General features: G+C 46.7%; 1 protein-coding gene across 1 annotated transcript in view; it reads left to right on the top strand.

Annotated features, from left to right (window-relative positions):
* The first annotated feature begins 4,942 nt into the window (after positions 1–4,942).
* The window catches only part of LIFR (leukemia inhibitory factor receptor alpha), a 56,507-nt gene continuing 37,543 nt past the window's right edge, over positions 4,943–23,906 (top strand). The window contains exons 1-4 of the mRNA XM_019531981.1: positions 4,943–5,123; positions 10,234–10,357; positions 12,443–12,588; positions 17,208–17,371. Of these exons, the coding sequence (XP_019387526.1) occupies positions 5,042–5,123; positions 10,234–10,357; positions 12,443–12,588; positions 17,208–17,371 (516 nt within the window). The 5' untranslated portion in view covers positions 4,943–5,041. The remainder of the gene's footprint in view (positions 5,124–10,233; positions 10,358–12,442; positions 12,589–17,207; positions 17,372–23,906) is intronic.

Raw genomic sequence — 23,906 nt, 5'->3', positions numbered from 1 at the left:
AAGGTATTTACTGTATAGTGGCCATGCTATTTATTGTTATGTTCAACTTTTAGTTTTCAAACACGTCAAGCATTTTGGAGAAAATGAATCTTGTCTGTCAGAGGCAGGTTGGTGCTAAACTTTACCACAACTTTCTCTTGAAGGCGAATTGTTACAGAGGCTAATGATTAAACGCATATGTGAGTCAAACAAAGTTTGTTCCAGAGAAGCAGCCAAACACTAGTAAAAGGATCACTTTGTAAAACTTACAGCCCACAGGTCTTAAAATAACACATTAACCCAGGGGCAGGCAATTACTTCTGGTGGAGGGCCACTTAATGTGTTTTAGCAAGCTGTCAAGGGCTGCGTGGGTAGCCCCCCCCCCACTTGACAGGTGCCCCACCCCCTGGTTGATATCTTGTGACCAGAAGTCCTGCTGCCAGAAGTACTCCTTTCAGCAAGGGGTATTTCCATCTCGGAACCAGAATATTCTAAAAAGTGATCATCTACAACATTAATTTGATTTTTATAAATATTTTTGTCCTGATTTACATGCATTTGTGTAGTGTATGCAGAGGTGACTGTATAATAGCTTAAAATGAAGTCTTATTCTTGTATATCGTATAGGGTGAGTATGGGTATATGGGGTGTGGGTGGGTATGGGGGGAGGGTGCCTGGGGTTTGTGTATGGCAGTGCGAGGGGAGGCATAGGTGCATGTGTATGGAGGGGTGTGCATGTAGGACTCATCCTAAGAACACACACACACACACACACACACACACACACACACACACATTCGGCCCCTTTGCCTACACATGCACGCACATGCGCGTGCATACTCTGCCCCTGTGCCTGCTGACACATACATACTCTGCCCCTGTGCCTGCCGGCATGTGCACACACACACATACACACCCCTACCAGCACGGTCCCATGCTCCGTGGTCCAGGGCTGCAGCTGGGAGCCACAGCCAGGTGGTGCTGGAGGGCAGGAAAGCAGGGAACTGGCTAGGGATGGGCGGGGCTGGGCTGCTTAAGGCTACAAGCCTGCTGAGGGCTCCCTGCAGGTCCTACTGCCCCTGGCTCCAAGTCAGCTTTGGCAGGGAGCCGGGGCAAATAAATATTAATTTATTAAATTTTTCAGGGGCTCCACGGTCTGGATAGAACGGCCTGGCAGGCCGTATCTGACCTCTGGGCCGTATTTTGCCCACCCCTGCATTAACCTTTTGTAAAGTGAAAGCTCTAGATGGTTTTGACTTTCAGAAGGTTGGATGCGGGGTTTTGTTTTTACAACTGCATGGGAATGACCTCTCATGTGCTTTTGCCAGTGAATTATAATGAGTGAAGGACATTGGCCTGGAAAGGACTTCCTAAGTAGTTGTATCCAGTTTCCTGCTATTGCAGGCACCAATAATGCATTTGTGTTGTAGAGAAAAAAATAAGAGCAACATATGGCATCTGTTTTCAAGAGTGTAGGTCCAAAACCACAGAAGGATTTGTGTAGAATTTATGTATTTAAGCTCATAGTCTTTTCCTAACCTTTAGGCCAGTGGTTGGATACTTTTTCTAGCTCCGGGCCAGACTGACCCACCCTGGCTCAAAGGTGTGCGCTAGAACCCTGCACCTGGACTTGGTCCCATAGTGGCATGAAAGCGCTCTCAGTTGGCACTTCTCTCCGGTGGGATGGGGAGAGCACCCACAGCCAAAGCCCCTGCTGCCAAATGTTGCCGAAATCCCACATCTGCAGGCGAATCAAAAGGTTCTGTGGTCGTCCATCAGTTCCCAAACCCTTCTGTAGGCAATTAAAATTCACAGTTCATAAGACCCTTTGTCACTCTAGTTCTTAACTTGAGCAGGATAGTCATGACATACTGTGCATCCAAATGTACTCTGGCATAAAGGGCTCTGACAAACAACCTCCCCCCCCCCATGTTTTACCAGAAGCAGCAGCACATTATTTTGACTTGGCTCCACAGTGTCTATATAGATTAGGCACTTCAGTGGGGCTTTTTAGGTACTTTTAGCTAAAGCTAATTCAATCAGCTATTAGATAAAAAGTGCCATAAAAGCCCCACCAAAGCTCCTGATCTATACAGGCATTGGAAAAGCTAGGTGTAACTGAGGTGCTACCTCTTCTGGGCATGTGCTGGGCTTGTTGCGAGAGCACACCAAATTTAAAGTAAAGCACTGTTGGTTTTGTTTTTTTTTCCATGTCTGTAAGTAGCCTTTATGTCCATGAAGGAAGTCTAGGTGATGGTGAATTCTGTATGCATGCATTATTTGAAAGGAGGGGTTTGAATACAGCAAGAAAAATAAAGGGAAGAAGCATTAGGCCTTAGGGCAGAACTGAAGATGAACAAAGAACATAAAAAATGAAATATAGCAAAAGGCTTGGGAGAAATGTAGGCAAAAAGCTAAGCACTGAAAGGAGGTAGCAGACAAGAGATAACTGGAGCAGGTAGGTTTGAATTTTGATACTGAGGGTTAAAGCAAGGAGAGAGGTAGAAGCGTACATTTGAGGCACAGTTTGACTGACTGAGCATTTTCATTCATACTTGTATGGTTCAGATGTCGCATCTTCCATGTGTCTGTGTAAGATTTTTACTGCCAAAGATTTTCTATACTAGCTCTATGTAAGACTCAGAAGAAGAGTCTTGAACCCATTAGTCCAGTTTCTTGCTGTCATAGACCGGGGTGGGCAAAATGGCAGAGATTCAGCAGGCAGCTGAACTCCATTTCCCAGCAGCCCTTGCCTGCATGACTGGGGCCAGTTTCTATGAGGACCCCAGTCCCACCTGTGCTGTGATAGCTGGCAGGGCACACAGCAGGGCAGGGCAGGGCAGGGCAGCTCAGCTCCAGAGCCGCTGGGATCTTATGGCAGGGGCAGCTTGGTCCGAGGCCAGGGCAGAGCTGTGATCTGCAGCCTGAGTGCTCCAGGCTGGGGTGCACAAGTTGCAGATTGCAGCTCTTCTCTGGCCCTTTGCAGCAGGGATGGCTTGGTCCAGAGCCAGGGTAAGCCATGATCTGCTGTCTGACACCCCTGCCTGGACCATGAAGGCTACAGATCATAGCTCTGCCCTGGCCATGGACCAAACTGCCTCTGCTCTGCCACGCTCTGCCAGCATGGCTGGGGACTGGCCTCCATGGCAGCTCCGGCCTTGAGCTGTCATAGCACAGGTGCAGCTGGGGTCCTATGGAGACTGCCCCCAATCATTCAGGCAGAGGCTGCTGGGAAATGGAGTCCACTGCCAACCCGTGAGCCAAACTTTGCCTGCCCCTGCTTGCTCCCGTGATGCTTAGAAACCTTTTGCTTACCAGTTTATGCTTATTTATGGCTACTTTATATCTATTTGTTTACATGCCAAAGTTGTCATCTAGTTTAAATGCCTCTTGCTGCTGTCTGGTGTTTGTCTCATGGAAGTCATTTATGGAGGACAACCCCATCTTTTTCTTGATCTTTGTTATTCTTCCAGGCAAAACAAGCCAGTTCTTTCAGCCTCGTGTCTTATGATAGACTGACTTCACCTGATTGTTCCCAGGAACATTTTCCAATTCAAATTCATCTTCCTTAAAGCATGAATAACCAGAATTGTACCTGATTTTCCAGATCAGGCTATACTAACCCTTAACAGCTAGATATATCCTAGTGGACATATCTCTACTCTTGTAACCCAGGATCACACTGCCATTTTTTTTTTTTTTGAGTTGTATTAACTTTGACATGGTCATTCAGTGATCACGTAGAATGTCCCAGTCTTTCTCTTTGATGTAGCTGATTATTGAACATTTCTTGTTACTAGTCCCAATGAGTACGACTTTGCACTTAGAATATAATTTAATAATTATACAGTTTCTGTTACTCTGGTCCTCACAGTTATCAAGTTCTCATTGCATAACATTCAGATTCTCCTCTGTATTGCGGATGTCTCTCAACTTCGCATTAAATTTGAGTATGATGTAGACGCTCCTACGTTTTGTACCCATGGATAGTAATAAACATTAGACTGGTCTGAAACCTTATGAAGTTCTACTTACTGAAGTCAAGAAAAATTAATTGTAAGATAAATAAAGAACGGTTAATACTCATCTTCTCCGGTTTAATTGATGATTACCTCCATGGTACTTTATTCCAAGTGCTTTACCAACGTCCAGATATTGGATCTACTGTGTTTGTCTTTTCTTTCTCTGTCTCTTTTTAAACAGTCATCTTATCAGACAGATATACCTGGTGGTCTGGCACAATCTGTCCTTAGTAAATCTATTTATCTGAATACGTTTATCTAAGGAGATAAAATAGAGATTATCATTGGGTATGCTGCTCTACAACAGTAAAGCCATAGCTGCTCAGAGCTCAATACAAGCTGCAAAATCTGTCTGAGAGGCTGGGTAAAATAGCCTACCCTACTGTTTTATTATGTTAGACGATCCCAGGCTCCAAATCTAAGTTTAACAGTGAGCTTTGGCATGTGTATACAGCACTGCAGTTACTGCTATGACTACAGTGTAGGAATGAATTCCTGTTGACTTTGTATGTCACGTATCTTTTTTGATTTATCTGTGAAAAGGTTAAAAAATAGTCAAAACTGTTCATCAGTGGAAAATTGGGTTTTCAAAATACTTTCCTTGGAAAATTTAGGCGTGTTCTTTTTCATGTGAAACTGACTTTTATTTGTCCAAACATGTTTTTTCAAGATTTACTTTACTATATTTCTGATGAAAATTCAGAATGGGAGGGATACTTTCTTTACTTGTGTCTTTTCCCGTTTTGTGACTGTTCACTTCCAGTTCTGTGTTTCTTTTGGGAGTAATTTACATGTCATTAACTGTTACCAAATGTTTTGAAATGACCACACCCTCTGGGCAAGTAATATAACCAGTATTTTAACTTTGTACCAAACATACAACTGTAGAAAACTTGTGCTGTTTACTACCAAATAGACATTTTCTGTGACTCCAAGGAGGATTATTTTTATTATTTGTTTCAGAACGTGAACAATATGAGCAGAAGATGAAGTTTATACCTGCTTGAGATTTGACCTCTTGAATAGTCAACAGTAAAATAATGTGGGATAATTCAAGTCTTCGATGTCTTTTAGTGGTAGCTTGCCTACATCTGACCAGCTTACTTTATAGTCAAGAGACAGGTAAGTGGTTAGAGCCAATATACTAATTGATTACTGTTCATATAACACCTGCACAGTATATACTCTGTACTTACCTTGCATTCATCAGGTAGTTTGGACTGTTATTTCAGCTTGAGGGCCACTTAATGAGTTGTGAGCTGTTGAGAGCCACACACAACATTAGTGGGGAAGACATAATTTTAACAAATAGTAGATTAAAAAAAAATATGATAACAATTAAATATCTATTATAAATGTTATTTTAAAAAATATTTTTGTCCTGATTTATGTTTGAGTAGTGTATATAGAGAGGATTGCATAATAGCTCAAAATAAAGTCTCTCTCCCAAGAGAACCAAAATCAGCCAGAAAGACACTCGGCCAAAGGACACCTGCACCCCCAGCAGAGCCTTGCCACAACCGAGCCACCCCACATATCACAAAGAAACTCCTGCCTCAGCCTGCTCCCTGACATACCCTTCGAGTCACCTGCACCTCAGACCTGCCTGTCCTGCACACTTTCCCATCCACATTTGTTCCCACAAAGCCTGGGGATGCCTAGTAGCCCCCTCCAGCCTCCCAAAGATCCCTGCCAAGGCCACACAGACTGTACCTACCCATAGCCCAGGGGTCCCCCTTTCCCCAGAAGGAGTCCTAGCCCTAGGGTACTGTGGGCAGCAACAGGATAGGAGCTGTGCTGGCTGCATTTGGGAGGTGGCAGCTGACTGGGCAAGGTTGTAGCACTGCATGGGGCAAAATGGGAGGTGGGGCCAAACCAGGGCTTCACCCACGACGAGGTGCTGGGAAAGCTCTGCCTCCTCTGGGTACAGGCGCAGAGTGCCCATCACATGGTCTTAGCACCTGGGGCAACTCCCACCAGCTCCAAGGCACAGGCAGGCAGGGTGCCACTGACCTAGACTAAGTTGGGGTTAGGGCCCAGGGCCTGTTGCACAGAGCTGGGTGGGCAAGCTGGCAGAGCTGCTTCCACCCAGCATCCCCTACAGCACCAGCAGAGGCCAGAGCCAGAGCTGCTGCCCATGCCACCTGCCCATGGACCAGATAGAATCAGTTGGCAGGCCGGATATGGCCCACGGGCCATATTTTGCCCTCCCCTGATGTAGCAAGGGAGGCTGAGGTCCACATATCATTGATCAATGCTTTCATTTCCAGGTTAGGTGGCACTGTAAGTTGATCATGGAGTTTGGCAGCATGGCCTTTGGAAGTGTTCAAGATGCAGCTTCATTGACCTCCATGTCAGGGCTTGGGAGGAGGGCACTGGTAAACATCACCTTTTTTGCCCCTAAGCTGTAAAAGTATCTTTAGCCTGTAGTGGGGCATAATGGTATCCTTATGCCCTACATTAGTGGAGGGAGGAAAATTTTATCTTTTTTTCCACCCAGATTTCCCCATATAAAGCTTGTGTATTAAAGTAGTTGGATTTCTGGAAATTCAGAGTCAAACTAGTTTAGTTTTACAAGAATTATAGTAGCTGTACTTTCCTCTTTAAAGTTGCATAGGCTGTATTGTACATAATACAGTCAGTAATAGGCAGTTAGGAAACTTTGATTTGGGCAATACAGTGATTTGACGACATGGCCAACTATGAATTATAGATTTTACTTCTTTCCTGATTGCTTCATTTTGAGCACCCGACATTCAGTAACTATAAATGGTTTAAAATTATAACAAAATTTAACAGGATTCTATACTCAATTAATTTCAAAGCAATTGCATTTGCATATGCCATCTTTTTGCAGTAGGTCCTAAGAATTTATTACATCAAAATGCACGGGTGTAACCAGTAAGGACTTAATTTTGTAATATGCTGATCTTTCACCAACCTCATGATAAGACATCAAGGGGAATTGACATTACTCAGTGTCTCTAGGGTTTGGGTCTTTTCTTAGATTCATAGATGTTAGGGTCAGAAGGGACCTTAGTTGGTCATTGAGTCTGACCCCCTGCCCTGGGCCAGTCTCCTCTTGAAATCCCCCAGGGTAGGGGAGAGCACCACCTCCCTTGGAAGCCCACTCCAGATTCTGGCACCCCTTACTGTGGAGAAGTTCTTTCTAACGTCCAACCTAAATCTGCTCTCTGTTAATTTGTGGCCATTGTTCCTAGTTACTCTGGGGGTGCCCTAGTAAATACAGAATCTCCTAGTCTCTGCTGTCCTCCCCTGATGAATTTGTAGGCAGCCACATGATCACCTCTCAGCCTTCTCTTGTGAAGGCTGAAGAGATCTAGATCCCTCAGTCTCTCCTCGTAGGGCCTTGCTTGCAGGCCTCTGACCATATGAGTGGCTTCCTCTGAACCCTCTCAAGATTCTCCTCATGCCTCTTGAAGCGTGGCACCCAAAACTGGATGCAGTGCTCCAACTGTGGTCTGACCAGTGCCGCATAGAGGGCATCACCGCCCTGGACCTGTTCATCATGCATCTCCTAATGCATCATAAAGTGAGGTTAGCCTTGTTGATTACTTCATCACATTGATGACTCATGTTCATCTTGGAGTCAGCTCTGACTCCAAGATCCCTTTCTATTGCTGTGCTGCTGAGAAGTCATCCCCAGCCTGTAAGTGTGTTGGTGGGACTTTTTGCCCAGGTGCAACACTTTTTGTACTTGCTTGTCACTTTAATTACGAGAATGGAATGAGATATTATATCAAAGGCCTTCTTAATCTAGGTAGATGACATCTACCTCAACTCCTATGTCTAAGCATTTTGTGACCTGGTCGTAAAAAGAAACAAGGTTAGTCAGGCAGGATCTACCTGCAGTGAACCCGTGCTGACTTCCTTTCAGCATTATTTCCTTTGCTGGGCTCCCACAAATGTGATCCTTAATGATTTTTTCCAGAGTTTTCCCAAGGATAGAGGTGAGACTAACTGGTCTATAGCTTCCTGGTTCCTCCCTCCTCCCCTTCTTGAAAATAGGGACCACGTGGGCCCTTTTCCAGTCCTCTGGGACCTGACTGGAGCAGCTTGAACAGTTGTGCCAGTATAGCGGCTCTGCTATAACACTGGCCAATTCCTTCAGCACCCTCAGATGAAGTTAACACAGGCCTTCTGATTTGAACACATCCAGCCCCTCCAAGTGCCCCTTCACTAAGTCTGCGCTAACAGTTGGTGGGTTGGTCTCCCTCCTGCGTCTGTGATCCAGTTGGGAGATTTGTCTTGGTCTGTGTCTAGGCATACAGATGCAAAGAACTCACTGAAGAGCTCAGCTTTATCCCCCTTCTCTGTCACCAATTGGCCTAGTTTGTCCTGTAGGGGTCCTATGCTACCCCGCACCTTCCTTTTGCTCCCTATATACCTGAAGGACTTTTTGTTGTCCTTAATTTTTGTCACCAGCCTAAGTTCTAATCCTGCTTTGGCCTTCCTAACGAATTCCCTGCAAGTGCGAGCCAGGAAAGTATACTCCTCCTTGGTAGGTACCCCCTATTTCCACAGCCTGTATACGTCTTTCTTTGCCCTTGGGCTTTCTGGGACTTCTCTGTTCAGCCAAGAGGGCTTCTTGGTCCCTTTGCCCCCTTTTATGTGCAATGGGATTGTCTCCTTCTGCACCCATGGGATCACTCCCTTCAGGAACGACCACCCTTCCTGCACCCCTATTTCGCCAATGGTCTTGAACTTTAATGCCTCACTAGCTAATCTCCTGAGCACACTGAAGTTAGCTTTTCTGAAGTCTTGCTCTATTAGAAACGAAATCAACTCAAATACCAAGCTAAACTTGCAAACATCACCTATTTGCATATGTAAAATGTGGAAGGGGAGGTTTTATGGTCAAATCTGCAATCTGACTTGAAGAATCTGCTATATATCTTCCACATAGAAGGTGTGCACACTAAGGGCATGGACCCAGTAGTACAGTGGTCTCCAACCTTTTATGGTGAAGATCACTTTTTGCAAGTAAAGTTTACTCCAGGATCTACTGCTCCTCACCCCGGCTCCTGCTTCCTGGACAAGCCGCCCAGGCTCTGATCCTACTCACCCAGCCCGGTCTGTGAGGCAGAGGATATGGCTCAGCCCAGCCAAATGTGTCCTGCCACTCCCGACTGTGGAGCGTCTGATAGACTGTCAGAGGCTCCATGATCAACCAGTCAACTGAGATCAACTGGTTGGTAACCAATCCTCTAGTACATGGGTTTCAGACTTGCCTTGCCCCCTGGGCCAGATGAATGGTATGAAACCAGTCCATGGGTTAGATTGGGCCTGCAGATCAGCTCTGCGTGCCAGATCCAACATCCTGGACCAGCTCCACACAGGCTCTATGTGCCACCCACATCCAATCTGACCTTGCATGTGGGTCCACTCTAAGAACAATGGGCAGCATCATGGCCTGGTTGATAGGGCTCCATGGGTCATATCTTTGACACCCTTACTCTAGTATAACCCTGGTACAGCAAAGTAGAGTCTCTAGCCAAGTTTTTCAAAAGTGACCTCAATCTTTTGAGAGTCTCCAAAAATTAAGTGCTCTTAAGGTATAGCAGGTGAGGTGGCATCAAAGATCATAGGTAATCTATTATAATCTTTGGCTGCAGACTGTACCATACCATATGTAAAAGATTTTAAAACATACTGTGAATGTTTAAGAATGAAGCAACTGTTAAGAGTTTATACTTGACAGTAGCTTCAGTCATGGAGTACAACATTGAATCATAATACAAGTCAGGGTTGTCTGACTTGTAAGCCTCTGGAGGGCCACACGAGCAGGATCCACATGCCACATTGGCTGCATCAGGTGAGCCACAGGCCACGCAGATGCCCCCTCCCCTTGCTCAATTTATGCTTTTCCCCCCATACTTTACTGTAGCCATGCAGGCATGATTCCCTCTGTCCTCACCCCTGCCCCCAGTTCTGCAGTGTGCTGTCTTATGGGTGCGCGCACACATGCACACACTGCGGTCTGGCTTCACCTTCAGTTCCCCTATGCTGTACTGTACTGTCCCACTCACTAGGGTGAGGGCAGAAAGCTGTAGCTGGCAGAGGGAGGGAGGACCCGGAGGCTCTATCCGCTATGCAACTAGCAGCTGCTGGGTGAGAGAGCAGCAACTTAACCCCTTGCAGGTTGCATGCAGCCAATAGGCTGCCAGTTAAACACCCTTGTTATTAACTGATATGGATATTACAATTTCAGGTTATTCAGAAGCACCTCAGACTTTGAGATGTATAACACATGATTTCAATATAATGACCTGTTCTTGGGATGCCTTCTCCAGTACAAACCTTGGACAGACTTATGAGTTCTGTTATGAAAACAGGTAATAATTTCAGATCTGTTTAATAATTATGAATTTTTTCTTGTAGACTTCTGTAACAGTTTGGCAGATGTACTCTGAGAAACGATCTGTTGCATTTGGTAGAGCAGTTCTAAATCAGGCAGGGATGCAATACCTCACCTGGCAAAGAACTTCTGCACAACAGTAATTTTCATACCGGAGTATTATCCCCTACCCTTTTTACCAGGTTGGGCATTCTAACTTTCCTCTCTTCCAAGTTCTCTGTTGGTCATCTAGTCTGTGCTTTAAAATCTCCAAGGAATACCTTCATAACTGGCTTTGTCCAAAAAAGAAATGATAGTTTGACAAAACAACTCTTGCTGTTTTGTGCTAGAGAGCAGAGGTCCATTATAAGTGTTAAGATTCATATGAAGAAAAACATGTTTTGAAAACTTGGATCATGGCTAACAAAAATCTCTCAAGTGTGTGCGTGTCGCAGTTCAGAAAAGCCTCTCAATGGTCTCACTCACTTGAGAGAGAGATTTTGCATATGGGGGTCTGGAGGATTTTTTGGAGTTTGTTTTTAATCAGTTGAAATATTGAACCCATTTGAAGATGACAGTTTTATTGGGGGGAGTCTAAAATGCAACACAGTTGAAAGGGCCTGTCTGGAATGAAATCCAGTTGAGATTTTTAAGGAATACTATTTTTTTAATTTTCAACAGTCTCATTAGTTAGAATTACACGTGGAACTCATGGGGTTCAGAATCTGCCAGGTATTTGTCCTGTACTAGAGATGATTTTTAAGTCTTTTCTGGATATAGACTCCTTTCCTCAAGTCCAGATATTTTATGCCTTGTCTCTTTTTATTCCTGGAAATACCAAAAGCAGCTCAGACTTGTCCTTTGGGCTCTAGGGCTTGGCTGTACTCCTTCCACCCACACACAGGTTTTCTGTCTCCAGTTACATAGTCATGCAGAGAGTAGCAGTTCAGTGATCTTCCATTTTTGGGACCACTAAATGAGTTACTGCTTGTCAATTTATTCTCTCCTCCTTAAGCATGGCAGGATAGGCTGGATGGTTCAGGAAGCCAAGAGTGGGGGCCCATCTGTGAGGAGCCCTGACAGGGGAAGAAGCTTAATGCTCTCACTGCAACCCTCGAAGTCAAAATTTCTCTGGAGATGCATCTGAACGTAGGAGGTCAGTCCTTCTCAGGACTTGAACAAAGCAGGCCATACTGGTCTTACCAAGCATGGACTCTGGGATGAGTCCCCAAATTAACCTAGTCATAGGTTTGAACTGCTTCAAAAAGAGAAAGTTATAGGTTCTTAAGATGATAATAGTCTCTTGGCAGGAATTCTGGCACTGCTCTCTTTACCGCTCCCCACCCCTGCCAAGGGTGAAATCTGAGCTTTTCTAAAGCTCTTTCCTTTCCAATTGCATAGTAAAGGATAATGAGTCAAGAGATTCAAGCCATCCTTTATATTATTAATATTCATATAGCTTACCTGCCCCAGTCATAAAGACCTGAGCACCCCATTACCCTAAGCCCTAAGCAAACACGGAATATCCCTGCACCAAAGAACTAACCTTTTCATGCACTGCTTAAGAAGAGATTTGTTCCTTGCTGGGGATGAAAATTCTTTCAGCACTCATTCTCCCCTTGCAAAAAATAAGACAAGCAAAAAGAGGCCATATAACACAATGGGGAGAACAGCCTCATTTTTCTGATGTTAGAGGAAGTACTGCTTAATAAGAGATTAATAAGTAATTGGAATTGCATTTGGGATAAAACATCATTTTTGTTTCATTTTGTTTTGTGTTTTTTTGCTTCTGTATTTTGTTATGATTCTCCCCTTCTTGTAGTCAAATGCTGTACAGTACAATTCACACAAAGTGTGTGCCATTAGAGTCTTATTATTTTCTGAAAAAATACAAGAGGCTTATCCACATCTAACATTTCCAAAGCCAATTCAAACCTTAATTTTTTTGAAGTTTGGCTCACCCTGCACCTTTTCTGTTTTGAGATTATATTGGATCTTTAAAGTTTTACAGCATTGGCTTTAGAGAACTCTCCAACTTCTGAATTCATGAAACACTTGTCTAATTCTTGTCTGATCATTTCAGTGGCCTTCTAGTATGTAATAAAAATGAGGAAAAAAGTGCAGATATTCCAATTGTGCACGGCTCCACCACCATAAAGATAACCACATTAAATGCTTCTGGAACTCCTTTCGCTTCAACAACATTCATACTGCCTGAGAAAAATGTTTGTAAGTATCAAGTTTAAATATAAATGTCTTCATACTAACATTTAGCTAAAATATTTGGGAAATGACTTTGTTTATTTGGCAGAGTTTCTCTGTGCAAAGAGTTACTGCTGTTGACATGCAGAATCCTCCCTCTCCCCGCACACTCTTCGATGCTGCCTCTAAGTCTAGGGGGATGGGTGGGGAGAAAGCAGGAAAATATTGGAGAGAATAGGCAAGAAAATAGGATAGATAATAAGATGCATTTTAATTACCAGTGCATCTTAACTAACTTTTACTGAAAATTATTTGATACAACAGAAGTTCAGAACTGAGCCAGAAGGCATGTCTTGGTAGCCTAGTAGATAGTTAAATAGCATTAGTTACAACACTTTGTTCACTTGGATTCATTTGTCTAGGGAAAACTACACTAAAATAATCACTCAATTGTCACCTCTTGGGCTTTTACATTTCTGGAGCAATCCTTGTTTAGGTTCCATCCCCACTCTCTCGCCACAGTTTAAGGGAAATAATATCTTCCTTTGTTTCTTTTCCATGTAGTAGGAAGGTGAGTTTTCATACCTCCAAAACTTTGAGCTGCTTACTCTCTCCTACAAATTTATCTCCCCAGCTTCTCTTCAGTCTCCACTGGTCATTGTGTCTCACAGGCATGCAACCTCTGTTGTACAGGACAGCAAGACTCATCCATTTATTGTGGAACTGTCATTGGAGGTTACAGAAAGTAGAGGTGTAACAGGGCAGGTCCATGCCCCAGGTAGCAGCCATGTGTGGGGCAGCACCAACTGCAGTGGCAGATGTTCCCTCCTGAGTTACACCAGTGCCAGAAAGATATGGGATGGGGATCTGTCAAACACTTGTCTCATTGTAGCATTCACAGGGGTGTTCATAAGCCCTTGGAGGCCCCCGAAAATTCCTTTTACCCTGCTTGCTCTGGGAGCAGTCTCCCCTTCACTTTCCTGCCACACCTTGATGTCTTTTATGATCATAAAAGGGAGGCTGCCCCAGGGCTTCCCAGACCTGGCCTTGTTATAATGACCACTTGGTGTCTCTGGTCTGTTGCCTTATGAGCTAATTGCATGGCTCTGTTCCTCTCCTACACCATACCCCATTCCTCGCAGGTGGCATCATTTTGGATGTTCTTTGTTACATGCCTGCACGCGGACCTTGTGCCTCAGACCCTTGGTCTCTCGCACAGCCCTCTTCTGGGCCCTCAGACTGCTTGGTCTCTTGCACAGCCCACTTGAGTCTTCAGGCCCATTGGTTCCTCACTCAGCCACTCTCTGGGCTGCCACACCCTGCTGTGACCCTAAACCCCAGTAGGGTGCGGTTTTCAGTCATACCCAGGACCAGTTTAGGTCCCGGCCTCTATCCCCAGAGCCGTGCTGTCCCTGTCCAACAACCATGGCTACATGCTCTTTGTCCCTTTCTGATGTCACTCCTCCAGACTCCCTTGGCCCCAGCTCTCTCTTCCTCTGCCCCTGCCCCTGGGCCCCCTGGTCTTGGTGCTGTCTCGGACCCTCCTTTACATCCGGTGGCCCTGTCCCAGCTGTCCTTGTTCTGGGCCTCGGTTTCTCTGAACACTTCCTCTCTGGCAGTGGCCTCTCCTAGGCCATGGCCCCACCTTGGAGCAGTTGAGGACTCCTCTCTGGCTCCCACCATGAGGCTACCTCCAGTCTTTGGCCTCTCCCGGGGCCCTGGCCCCATTGGCAGGCCAGCAAGATTCTCTTGGTTGCTCCCTCCACCACCCTCTTTCCTAGGCTCACCTACTCTTCAGATAGCCCTGGCATGGCCATCCATCCTCACTCTGGGCTGCAGGCCCCTGATCCCCCTTCCTCTCTGGCAGTGGCCCCACCTGGACCTTTGACTTGTCCTAGGCCCTGTCCCTGTCCCTGTCTCAGGCCAGTTAAGAAGTGGCCCCATCACTAGCCCTGGCAGTCTCCTGCTGCGGTCGTCTCTGGCCTTTGGCCCCACCCTGGGCCCTGGCCTCATTGACAGACCAGCAGGATTCTGCTGGGGTCAGTTCTCCAGCCTGCCAGCCCACACTCACTCACAGGTCCACTCTCTCAGGCCCCTTAACAGGTCTCCTGTGCTGGGCTCCTCCATCTGGGCTTTTCTAGGCCACACGATAGATGTTCTGCACTAAGCCTCTTGATCTAGGTCCACTCAGACCCCAGCCTGGGTCCCTAGGAACCTCCTCCAGCCCCCAGTCCTCCAGACTGCTTCAGCCATCCTCTCTGGGCTGGTGCTTCAGCACTGCAGTCCTCCTGTGAGGGTGGTGTTTTCTTAACAGGACTCCAAGATGTCACTGCCAGGCTTCTCTCAGGGCCTGGGATTACACCTGCTCCAAACCCAGCCCTCCTCTGGAGTCAGGTGACTCCCTCTATCAGGCCAACCTCACCTGCTGGTGTCTTGGGTCAGCTGACTCCCCATTAGCCTGGCCTGCACCTACTGGCAGCTCCGCAAGTTACCTGACTTCTTAAACTGGCAGGCATCCTAAGTGCCCTGCCATGCTCGTACTCTTACTGAGCTCATCCATTTCATGGAATAGACTCCCCTCAGAGGTGGTGCAAGCACCTACTCTGGACTCATCAAATGGCATTTGGATGCTTATCTTGTGGGGGTCATTTGACTCCAGCAGACTTCCTGCCTGTGGCAGTGGGGCTGGAGTTGATGATCTTACAAGGTCCCTTCCAGCCCCTAATTTCAATGAATCTACATGATCATGTTTAACAAGGATAATATAATCTCACCATGTGCTAGTGAAGGACATCTCTTGAGTTCTCAGAGCCAACCACATTTATGCCATTTTGCTTTGTACATTCACTGAGTTTTCTTATTCATGTGACACACACCTTTCCCCCCCAAAACCAGCTAGAAAAAATTGGGGTGCACATTATATTTCAGGAGAACAGCTGTTAGAGCAGGGGTAGGCAAAATGATAGATCCAGCCAGTGGCCAGGCTTCACTTCCTAGCAGCCCCCTGCCCACATGGCTCCCAGCCTTCATGGAGACCCCAGAAATGCAAGGCCATGACAGCATGGGGCTGCAGAATCAGGGCTCAGGCTTGGCCTTGGCCCCTCACTGTTATGGCCTTGCACTCGTGGGGTCTTCATGGTGACCAGCTGGGAGCTGTGGGTGCTAGGTGGACTGTTGGGCCAGGGAAGGAGCCAGGATTTTGGGGCAGTGATAGCGCCAGGCTACAACAGAGCTGTCATCCGCTCCCTGCACACCCCTGCCTGTGTCACCTGTGCTTGTTGCAGCAGATCGTGGCTCTGCCTGAGCCCCAGCCCTGTGCTGATACTGCCCCAAGGTCCTGGCCCCAGCCCCGGCCCACCTGTCTTGCTCCCAGCCGCGGCCCCATCCTACCCATCCGGTCACGTGCCCTACCAACGCAGGCCCCGCCCTTGGTGGTAAGTGCGGGGCAGACAGGTTGGGGTGCCCAGGTAGTGGGGTTGGGTCCAATGGCAGCAGCCAGATGGAGCTGCCACTGCAGAGGCTGCTGGGAAATGGAGTCTGCTGCAGGTAGTATCCAGCTCATGGGCCAGCCTTTGCCCACCCCTGCTTTAAAAACTAACTGGTTCAGGGGGTCATGAGCTTTTATAGGCAACAACCTACTTCACCAAATGCAATAGTTCATATAGTACCATAGCCAGTATTGGTAGTCTTTCTCTCTTTTTTTTTTTTTTTTTTTTAACTTGATCTGTCTCAGTACTCTCACTTTACCATTAGTAGCTCTGTTCTCCCCTGGTTCTCATGTCTAATCATCTGGTTCTAATCATCATTTGCTTCATTTGTTCATCTTGTTTTCCCCTACCATCTGCTAGCATCCTCCAGGGATAGCCTGACTCCCATGCTAACAGTGTATACAGTATATAGCATAGTATATAATACGCTCCTATATAGTCTTAGTTTACACTGGCTTGAAAGACTCATCTGCTCCTGTGATCTCTGCCATTTTTAATTTTTAGGAATGTTAGCATTGAAAGCACCAGGGGAAGCAATTGCAAAGTAATTTTCCCAACTTTTCGTTATTAACAGTGTTTCCTTTTTACAGAAAGCATTATGAGACCTTAATGTTTCTTTTCTTCTGGAGAACAGCACTTCTAAGAGTACAGTACTATTTAACAAACCTGGCAGCTGTGTAGTGTAGCATTACTATTGTCCAAAGCTTTGGAAAAATGTGTGGTTAGACAAAACCTATCCTATCACAATTTCATTGGAAGGGATTTCACAGAAGCAAAAGAAGAGGTACTAGGATGGATAAAAAATTGCCATAGTCTGTCATTAACAGAAAGTAGGTAAAAGTGTGTGTTAAAGTGCAGTGTGGGGAGAAAAATAACCATGCTTGGCATATTTGCTTAACCCCAACATAGGAAGAGAAAAAATACTAACTGCTGAGTCACCAGCATTGCTTTACTAGCACCTGTGTTTTTCTGTGAACTTTCCCATTCAAGTAATGACATGTCACCACACATCTAATTATTAAGATCAAACCACATGTTGGTATGGCTACAAGCCAGTTCAGACTCAAGAGATGCAATTATTAAGCACCTGTGGACACTGTATTGCTGATACTGTTAACTAATGACTTGGTGGACTTTTTTGTTTGTTTGTTTTTCAAGCATTTGTTCCACTCACTCCACAAATTCTTAGTTTGACTCCTGACTTTTCGACTGCGATGTTATATCTGAAGTGGAAGGATGGTGGCTCAGCCTTCCCATTTGATTTAGATGCCACCTGGCAGATTGAGGTTCTGCGTAAAGAAACATTGGAGAGAGTGACACAAGTAAGTCCTCTTTTTATGATAATACATATGCTTTTCTTCTTTATTTTTGAGGAAGTCCCTTTAAAAGTTGGAACTGTGCTATAGGTGGATATTACTCATGTAATTTTATTTTTTCTAAAGCTATCAGAGGAGTAGAAATAATGTAAAGTGGTGGGAGAAAAGAGTAATTTCTTGAGTTTGAGAGGGCTTCTGTTTAGAAATGTGGCGATTTTTGTTATTGTTTTAATTTTATTATTGACATAAGAATAAAAGTTGGTTTTAATGACTCTGCTTTGTGCATTTGGGGCTTGACTTGCTGTCAGTTGTCTCTGTAGCCCTTTAAAGCCAGTCAGTTTATGTAGGCATGGTTTCGTCCTTTCCTAGTCTCTGTACAAGGAGTGGAGTATCAGTTTTGTTACAGGCATAGAACTCTGAATGTTTGAGACCAAACAGGCCAGTGTTGCTAGGATGGTAATGGAAAAAAATACTTTAAAAATATGCAGATAGTTGGTGCTGGTCAGTCCTGGTAGGTTTAACTGATCAAAGAAGCTCATTTGAAGCCCTGTCATTGGCAGAAATGTCTGAAGAAGAGAGATTCTTCTTGGTTAATTATTTACCTTTTCAGAATAGCGACTGACCCTGAATTTTTGGGGCCAGATCCAGCTCTACCGCCTTAGGTGTCTAGGCATGACCTCAGTTTTAAAGCTAAGATGCATTTATTTTTGTAAAATGCTCCAATAATGGATTTTCAGGAACTTGACCAGGGGGGAATGCAGTCACTCTTGGGTGCCTAGAAGGTGGAGCAGGGTCTGGCCCTGAGTTTGGGTTCATCTGGCCACGCTCCAGGGCAGGTAATCTGATTCCATTTTGAGTTATGTGCCCAGTTGCACTATTGATTTTTAAAGTCTTTTATCTATTTCTCCTCTCACCTGTAAATTCCTTCTTCTTAGTATGGCTACAGCATTCTGCCACTTGGAGCTTAGTTCGGTTGATTTGAAATGGTCTCAAGTCCAACACACACAACTTCACTGATGAAGTTCTGCAATATTCTTGCTTGTACAGCTGGCAGTAGGCTGCTACACTATAGTTACTGGACAGGCCTGATGGATTTCAGCATCCTTTCCGATTAGCAGTTAAATAAGAGGGAGTATAGTGACCAGACAGTCTTCTTTAAACAGTATATTTTAACCAAATAGAACGATATGTTTAGAAGAAAAAGGTTTTTAAAACAGTCAGTGTTTCTAATGTAGTACTGTCTTGAGACGGGTGGCCTAGGTAGATTTACTGTATTTATTTAAATATAAGATGGGGAGGAAGGTCTCTTGTCTTACAATTGCATACAAGAAAACCTTTCTAAATAGTTTCATAGTTGGTAGGGTCAGAAGGGACCTGAGCAGATCAAGTCCAACCCCCTGCCATGGCAGGAAAGAGTGCTGGGGTCAAACGACCCTGGCAAGGTGATTTGGTAGAGAATACTGGTACATTTGCTATCATCAAATTACTTTTAAGAGCAACATGTGCTCAATAATGGAAACTAACCATTAAGTCAATTTAAATACAGCCTGAACATGATTATAAAAAAAACATGGTCCATTTGGGGCAAGTATATTGATAGAAAGCTGTTTTGTTGGGGGGGAGTTTGGCCCTTAAAAACAAAAACAAAACCAAAAAAAGGGCAGGTGTTACCTCCATAGGGAACTGGCAGCAGACCGGGAGGTACTGCAATACCAGGTTGGTAGCAGGAAGGCCAGAGCCAGCCCTGACACCTTCCCTTTAGTGCCAAAAATGCTTGATTTTAGCCAGAGGGCTAAGATGCTGATGGGAACCTACCGCATTTTTTTAAATTTTATGTCTAAGACCAAATAAGCTAAAACAGTTCTGAATTCTGTTGGCCACCAGCAAGTATGCTACCTCCTAGACTCCTCAGCAGGGATCCGGGTTTTCTTTTTCCCACAGAAAAACAGAGAAAAACACGGATTCCCTGTTTTTATTGTGGAAAACACATATTTCCCTTTTTAGCAGAGAAATCCGTGGATTCTCCACTTTGCAAACAGCTCTTGTAGGCTGGTACAGTTCCACCCTGCAAGAGCTTGTTGCAGAAAGGGCAGGAAACCCCCAGCCCTGCCGGAAGGGGAGGGAGAGGGAGAAGGGCGGGGCCTGGGCATCTGAGTCAACCATGGCTGGTCTCAGGTTCAGACTCGCCCTTCATCCCTGGTGCCTGGAGGTAAGGGGGGGGTCTGGGGGCTGTGGAAGGTGGTTGGAGGCTGAGGGAGCAGGGAGTGCTGCAGGTCCCAGGCAGCACCCCGCAGCTGGGAGCAGGGCCAGGGGGTGAGGGCAGACGTGCCCCTCTGTGGAGGGCTTTGCAGGCAAGCGATGCAGAGCAGTGTGGTGGTGCCTGCCATGTGCGGGCCACACACATGCTGTCCGGCTAGATGCCCAGGGGAGAGGAAGGAGGAGGCTCTCATGCAGCCGGCTGCACAGCTCCATGGCCACCTCTGCAGTGATGGTGAGAGGTGGGGCACACTGCTACCACCCTGCACCGCCACCATGCTGCCGCCATGCAGCCAGCCACACAGCTCCAGGCGTGGTGGTGTGGGGAGGTTTTGTATGCAGTGGCCGCTGCTGCTTACCTGTGGGGCCGTGCCAGTGGAGACAGCCGCTGTGTACAGAACCTCCCCACGCCACCGCTGCCACCTTGGAGTCATGCCCAGAGCTGTGCGGCCAGCTGCCAGGTGGCAGCAGCAGTGTGGTGACAGCGTAGGATGGTGGTGGGAATGGCTGTGTGCTGCCCAGCCACCACCACAGTGCCACTGCTGCCCTGCAGCTGGCCACACAGCCTTGGGCATGGCTTTGCGGCAGTGCCAGGAGATTTTCTAGGCAGTGGCCATCACCGTTGGCATGACCCTATAGGTAAGCACCAGCAGTCGCTGCCTGTGAGCCCCTGCCAGCCACCATCCCTTGCTACTCTGCAGAGCCAGTCATGGAGCTGTGTAGCCAGCCGCATGCAAGCAACCCCTCCCCTGGGCACCCAGCCAGGTGGCATGTCTGCAGCCCGCACATGGTGGGCACCACCACACTGCACACCACATGGCTTGCCTGCAAAGACCCCCGCATAGGGGCATCCCTGTCCTCACCCCCTGGCCCTGCCCTCACCCCCAGCCCTGCTCCTGGCTGTGGTGTGCTGCCTGGGGCCGGGAACACCCCCTGCTCCCCCAACCATCTTCCCCAGGCCTCCACACAGCCCCCAAGCCCCACTTACCTGTAGGATCCAGGGGCGAAGGGCATGGCTCCGTGGTGGCAGCATCCCCAGCCAGCGTGTAGCCGCCGCCACCACCCTGCACTGCTGTGGAGCCGTGCAGCCGGTTGCAAGGCATAAGCAGTGGTGCAGTGGTGGCCACTGCATGGAAGCCCCACTTTCAGCCTCAGCCAGGCGGCACATATGTGGTCCGCACACCGTAGTTGACATCACGCTGCCGTGCCCTGTGCCACTTGCCCACAAAGCCGTGCAGGTGGCTGTGGGATGGTAGCACAGGGTGCAGTGGCAGAGTTGCGGTGGCAGCTTCCATGTGTGAACCCCCTGTCAGGCTGGCCAGCGCAGGTGTGGCCCTCAGAGTGGCACCCCTGCCCTCACTCCCCGCCCCTGCTCCTGGGAGTGGGCACGGGACATACTCCCCCACTTCTTGATCTACTCCCCAGCACCTTCCCTTTGCCCCATCCTTTCCCCACACACTTACCTGGTGAGGTGGGTGTCAGTATCTGTGTGCCTCTGTGTCTAGGGGGCTGTTGTGAGGGGCATCAGGAGGGATGTTGAGGCTGTGGGGAGGGAGTGGGGCACCATCTGCACTGGGAGGGACTTTAATTTTTACCACAGATTTTGGGTTTTTAATCAGAGAATTTGCAATTTTTAATCAGATGAAACCAGGATCCCTGCTCATCAGCCTGGGACTTCGGATCCTCCCAAATCCATGACAGGCATCCTATGTACAAACCCCAGGTCTGGAGGCCTTGGAGTTTAGATGACCCCTCACTTGCACCTAGCCAAAAGACCAAAGGAGCAAGCTAGAGGGAAAGCCCAAGAGCAATCCCCTGTTGCTATACATTGTGTAGCTGACATGCTCACATTTGGAGGCTTTTTGCAAAAATACATATTCCTTTTTTTTTTGTTTTTTTTAAGGAAAATTTTTTGTGTTCCAAGCCAAATCAATTCCAAATCCATGAGTCTTTCAAGAACCTTATATGACTACTACGGGCAAACATTCTTCACCTGCTGCTCCAGATGTTTCCAAATCATTTGGCAGGCATCCTACATGCAGACCCAAGCCCAGAGGCTTGGGGTTGGGTTGCACTCGAGTTTTGTTTGCCCGCAGCCATACAGCTGCAGGAGCAAGATAGGGAGGAATCTCCCAGTTCCATAACGTGGGCATAAAGCCAAGATCTTCCCACTGGAAATGAAAGTGGGAGGGTTAACTACACATTACCTCCACCCAGGTACTACCCCGTGCCAGAAAAGCAGTTATCCTCTGCCCCTGGGAAAATCACCTTAGTTAGTAGTCACAGTATTTCCCTCTGAGCCAAAAGGCCATTTTTTAAAAATTAAAATATATCTATCTCTATATAAAGATGTATAGATATATACATCCTCTATCACAGACTTCCATCTCACCTTTTCTTTTTAAAACCACCTTAAGAAACCTGTGCACCCATTCCAATAACCACACTCACTGCCCTGCGCCTACGTGCACCCACCCTCTGCCCTGCCCTAACCCAAACACAGTCCCTTAGTCCTGGCCCCGATTTGGGGTTTCCCTTCTTAGTTCATTCACAGTCCTTGTTGCTGTCGCTTCCACTGCTGCTGATCCTGTTGTCGTCCTCGCTATCTCCAGGTTCACTTGCATCATCGTCCTCTTCATTCTCCCTGTTATATCCCTTCCTGGGGAGACTTTGAACAGCCTGTGCTACATGTCCCTTTTCCATATGGAGTTGGCTGCATCCCCTCTGTCATCTCCCACTGCTTTCCAGTAGTAGGACTGGAGTTCGCTCAGAAACATTTTAGCACAGTCCATTTGCTTGAGCTTAACGCCACTTTTTGGGATAATCCTTCTAAATAAGATATATGGTAGTGCCCATAGTGCTCAGTCCCCCTTAGTGTTGACTCATTTTGAAGTCATGGTAATCCACTACCCTAAATACATTTCAGCTTCCTCTTCACTCCCACAACCTTCTTTCCCATTTCCAATGAGTCTTGTTTCTTAATGTCTGACATGTCTGACAAACTTCACCAAATGGAGCCCCAAACAGGTTATCCAATATCCCTCTGTCAGCCCATCTCTCGCCTGCCGCTTATGATTAGTGTGGTCCTGCCTTCCATGAGGTGGAGTCAGACCAGGTTGCCCGGTATCTTCTCTGCATATAAATTTTTGGAGAATCCCAGGACTTGTGACAGGAACACCCGGTTCTAGTCCTGAGTTGGGGGCGAATTAGCACATAGATCCTTTGTGTGGGTATCTGGAACACACACATACTGAGCAGTGTTGCATTATGGGGTCACCATGACTTGAACTGCTGTTATCTCTGCTGGGGCCAGCCCAATGGACTGTATGGTGTCATGAGTCTTTTGGCTTTGGGCTAATGGAAGCGAGGCACACAGGAGGCATTGAAATGGTTCTTTGCATGGTCGTGATGGTTTATGGGGGTGGTGACATGCATGTGGGAGTGTGGGTGCGTGATGTAGTTATTGTAATGGGGATGAGAATGGTACAACCGTAAAAGAGTTTTGGACTGTTGAGTGAACCATGTTGGTCATGAAACAGGTTTGTAGAGGGATGTGTATGTGTGTGGGTAAATATTTTTGCAAAAAAACCAAAAAAGCATAGTTTGTACTATATACAAGTAGGTGTAGAAGTGCTGCTTAAAAGTGTGCTTATCGACTGACTACCTGTGTTAAAACTTGTAGAAGTTCAAAAAAAAAAGTACACTGCATCAGTTGTGAATGAACTAAGTCTGTGGGTACGTGTAGTAGTTTTCTTACATTCAGGTTAATACAGGTATGTTTATTTTTGCTTCTCACTCCCATGTGCTCAGGGGGTACAGGGTATGACAGTAAGAAAGGGTCTGCAGGGGCAAAATGTTGGGGCAGAGGGCAAGGGAGCTACCTGACCCCTCCCCCCCCGATTTATTTTCCTTTCTGTGGCAGTGGGAGAGGGACAAAGTGAAGGCAAGTCTCCACTAATTAGATTCTGTTCCTAGAAAATGATAGAAACTGGACCTTGTCGTGCATCCACAGATGCATCTCAAGTAGAGCCAGGGAGGTGATCCTCCCTCTCTATGCGATGCTGGTCAGGCCACAGCTGGAGGACTGTGTCCAGTTCTGTGCGCCCCATTTCAGGTGGGGTGAGGACAACATTGAAAGGGTCCAGAGGGAGGGCCACCCGCATGATCCGGGGACTACAGGGTAGACCCTACATTGAAAGACTGCGGGACCTAAACCTGTTCAGCCTTCACAAGAGAAGGCTGAGGGGGGACCTGGTGACTGTCTATAAACTCACTAGGGGGGACC

This window comes from Crocodylus porosus, unplaced genomic scaffold (assembly GCF_001723895.1).
Source record: "Crocodylus porosus isolate Cpor-Errol unplaced genomic scaffold, CroPor_comp1, whole genome shotgun sequence".
NCBI lineage: Eukaryota > Metazoa > Chordata > Crocodylia > Crocodylidae > Crocodylus > Crocodylus porosus.
The sequence above is the reverse complement of the archived record's forward strand: the minus strand, read 5'-3'. Positions and strand labels throughout refer to the sequence as shown.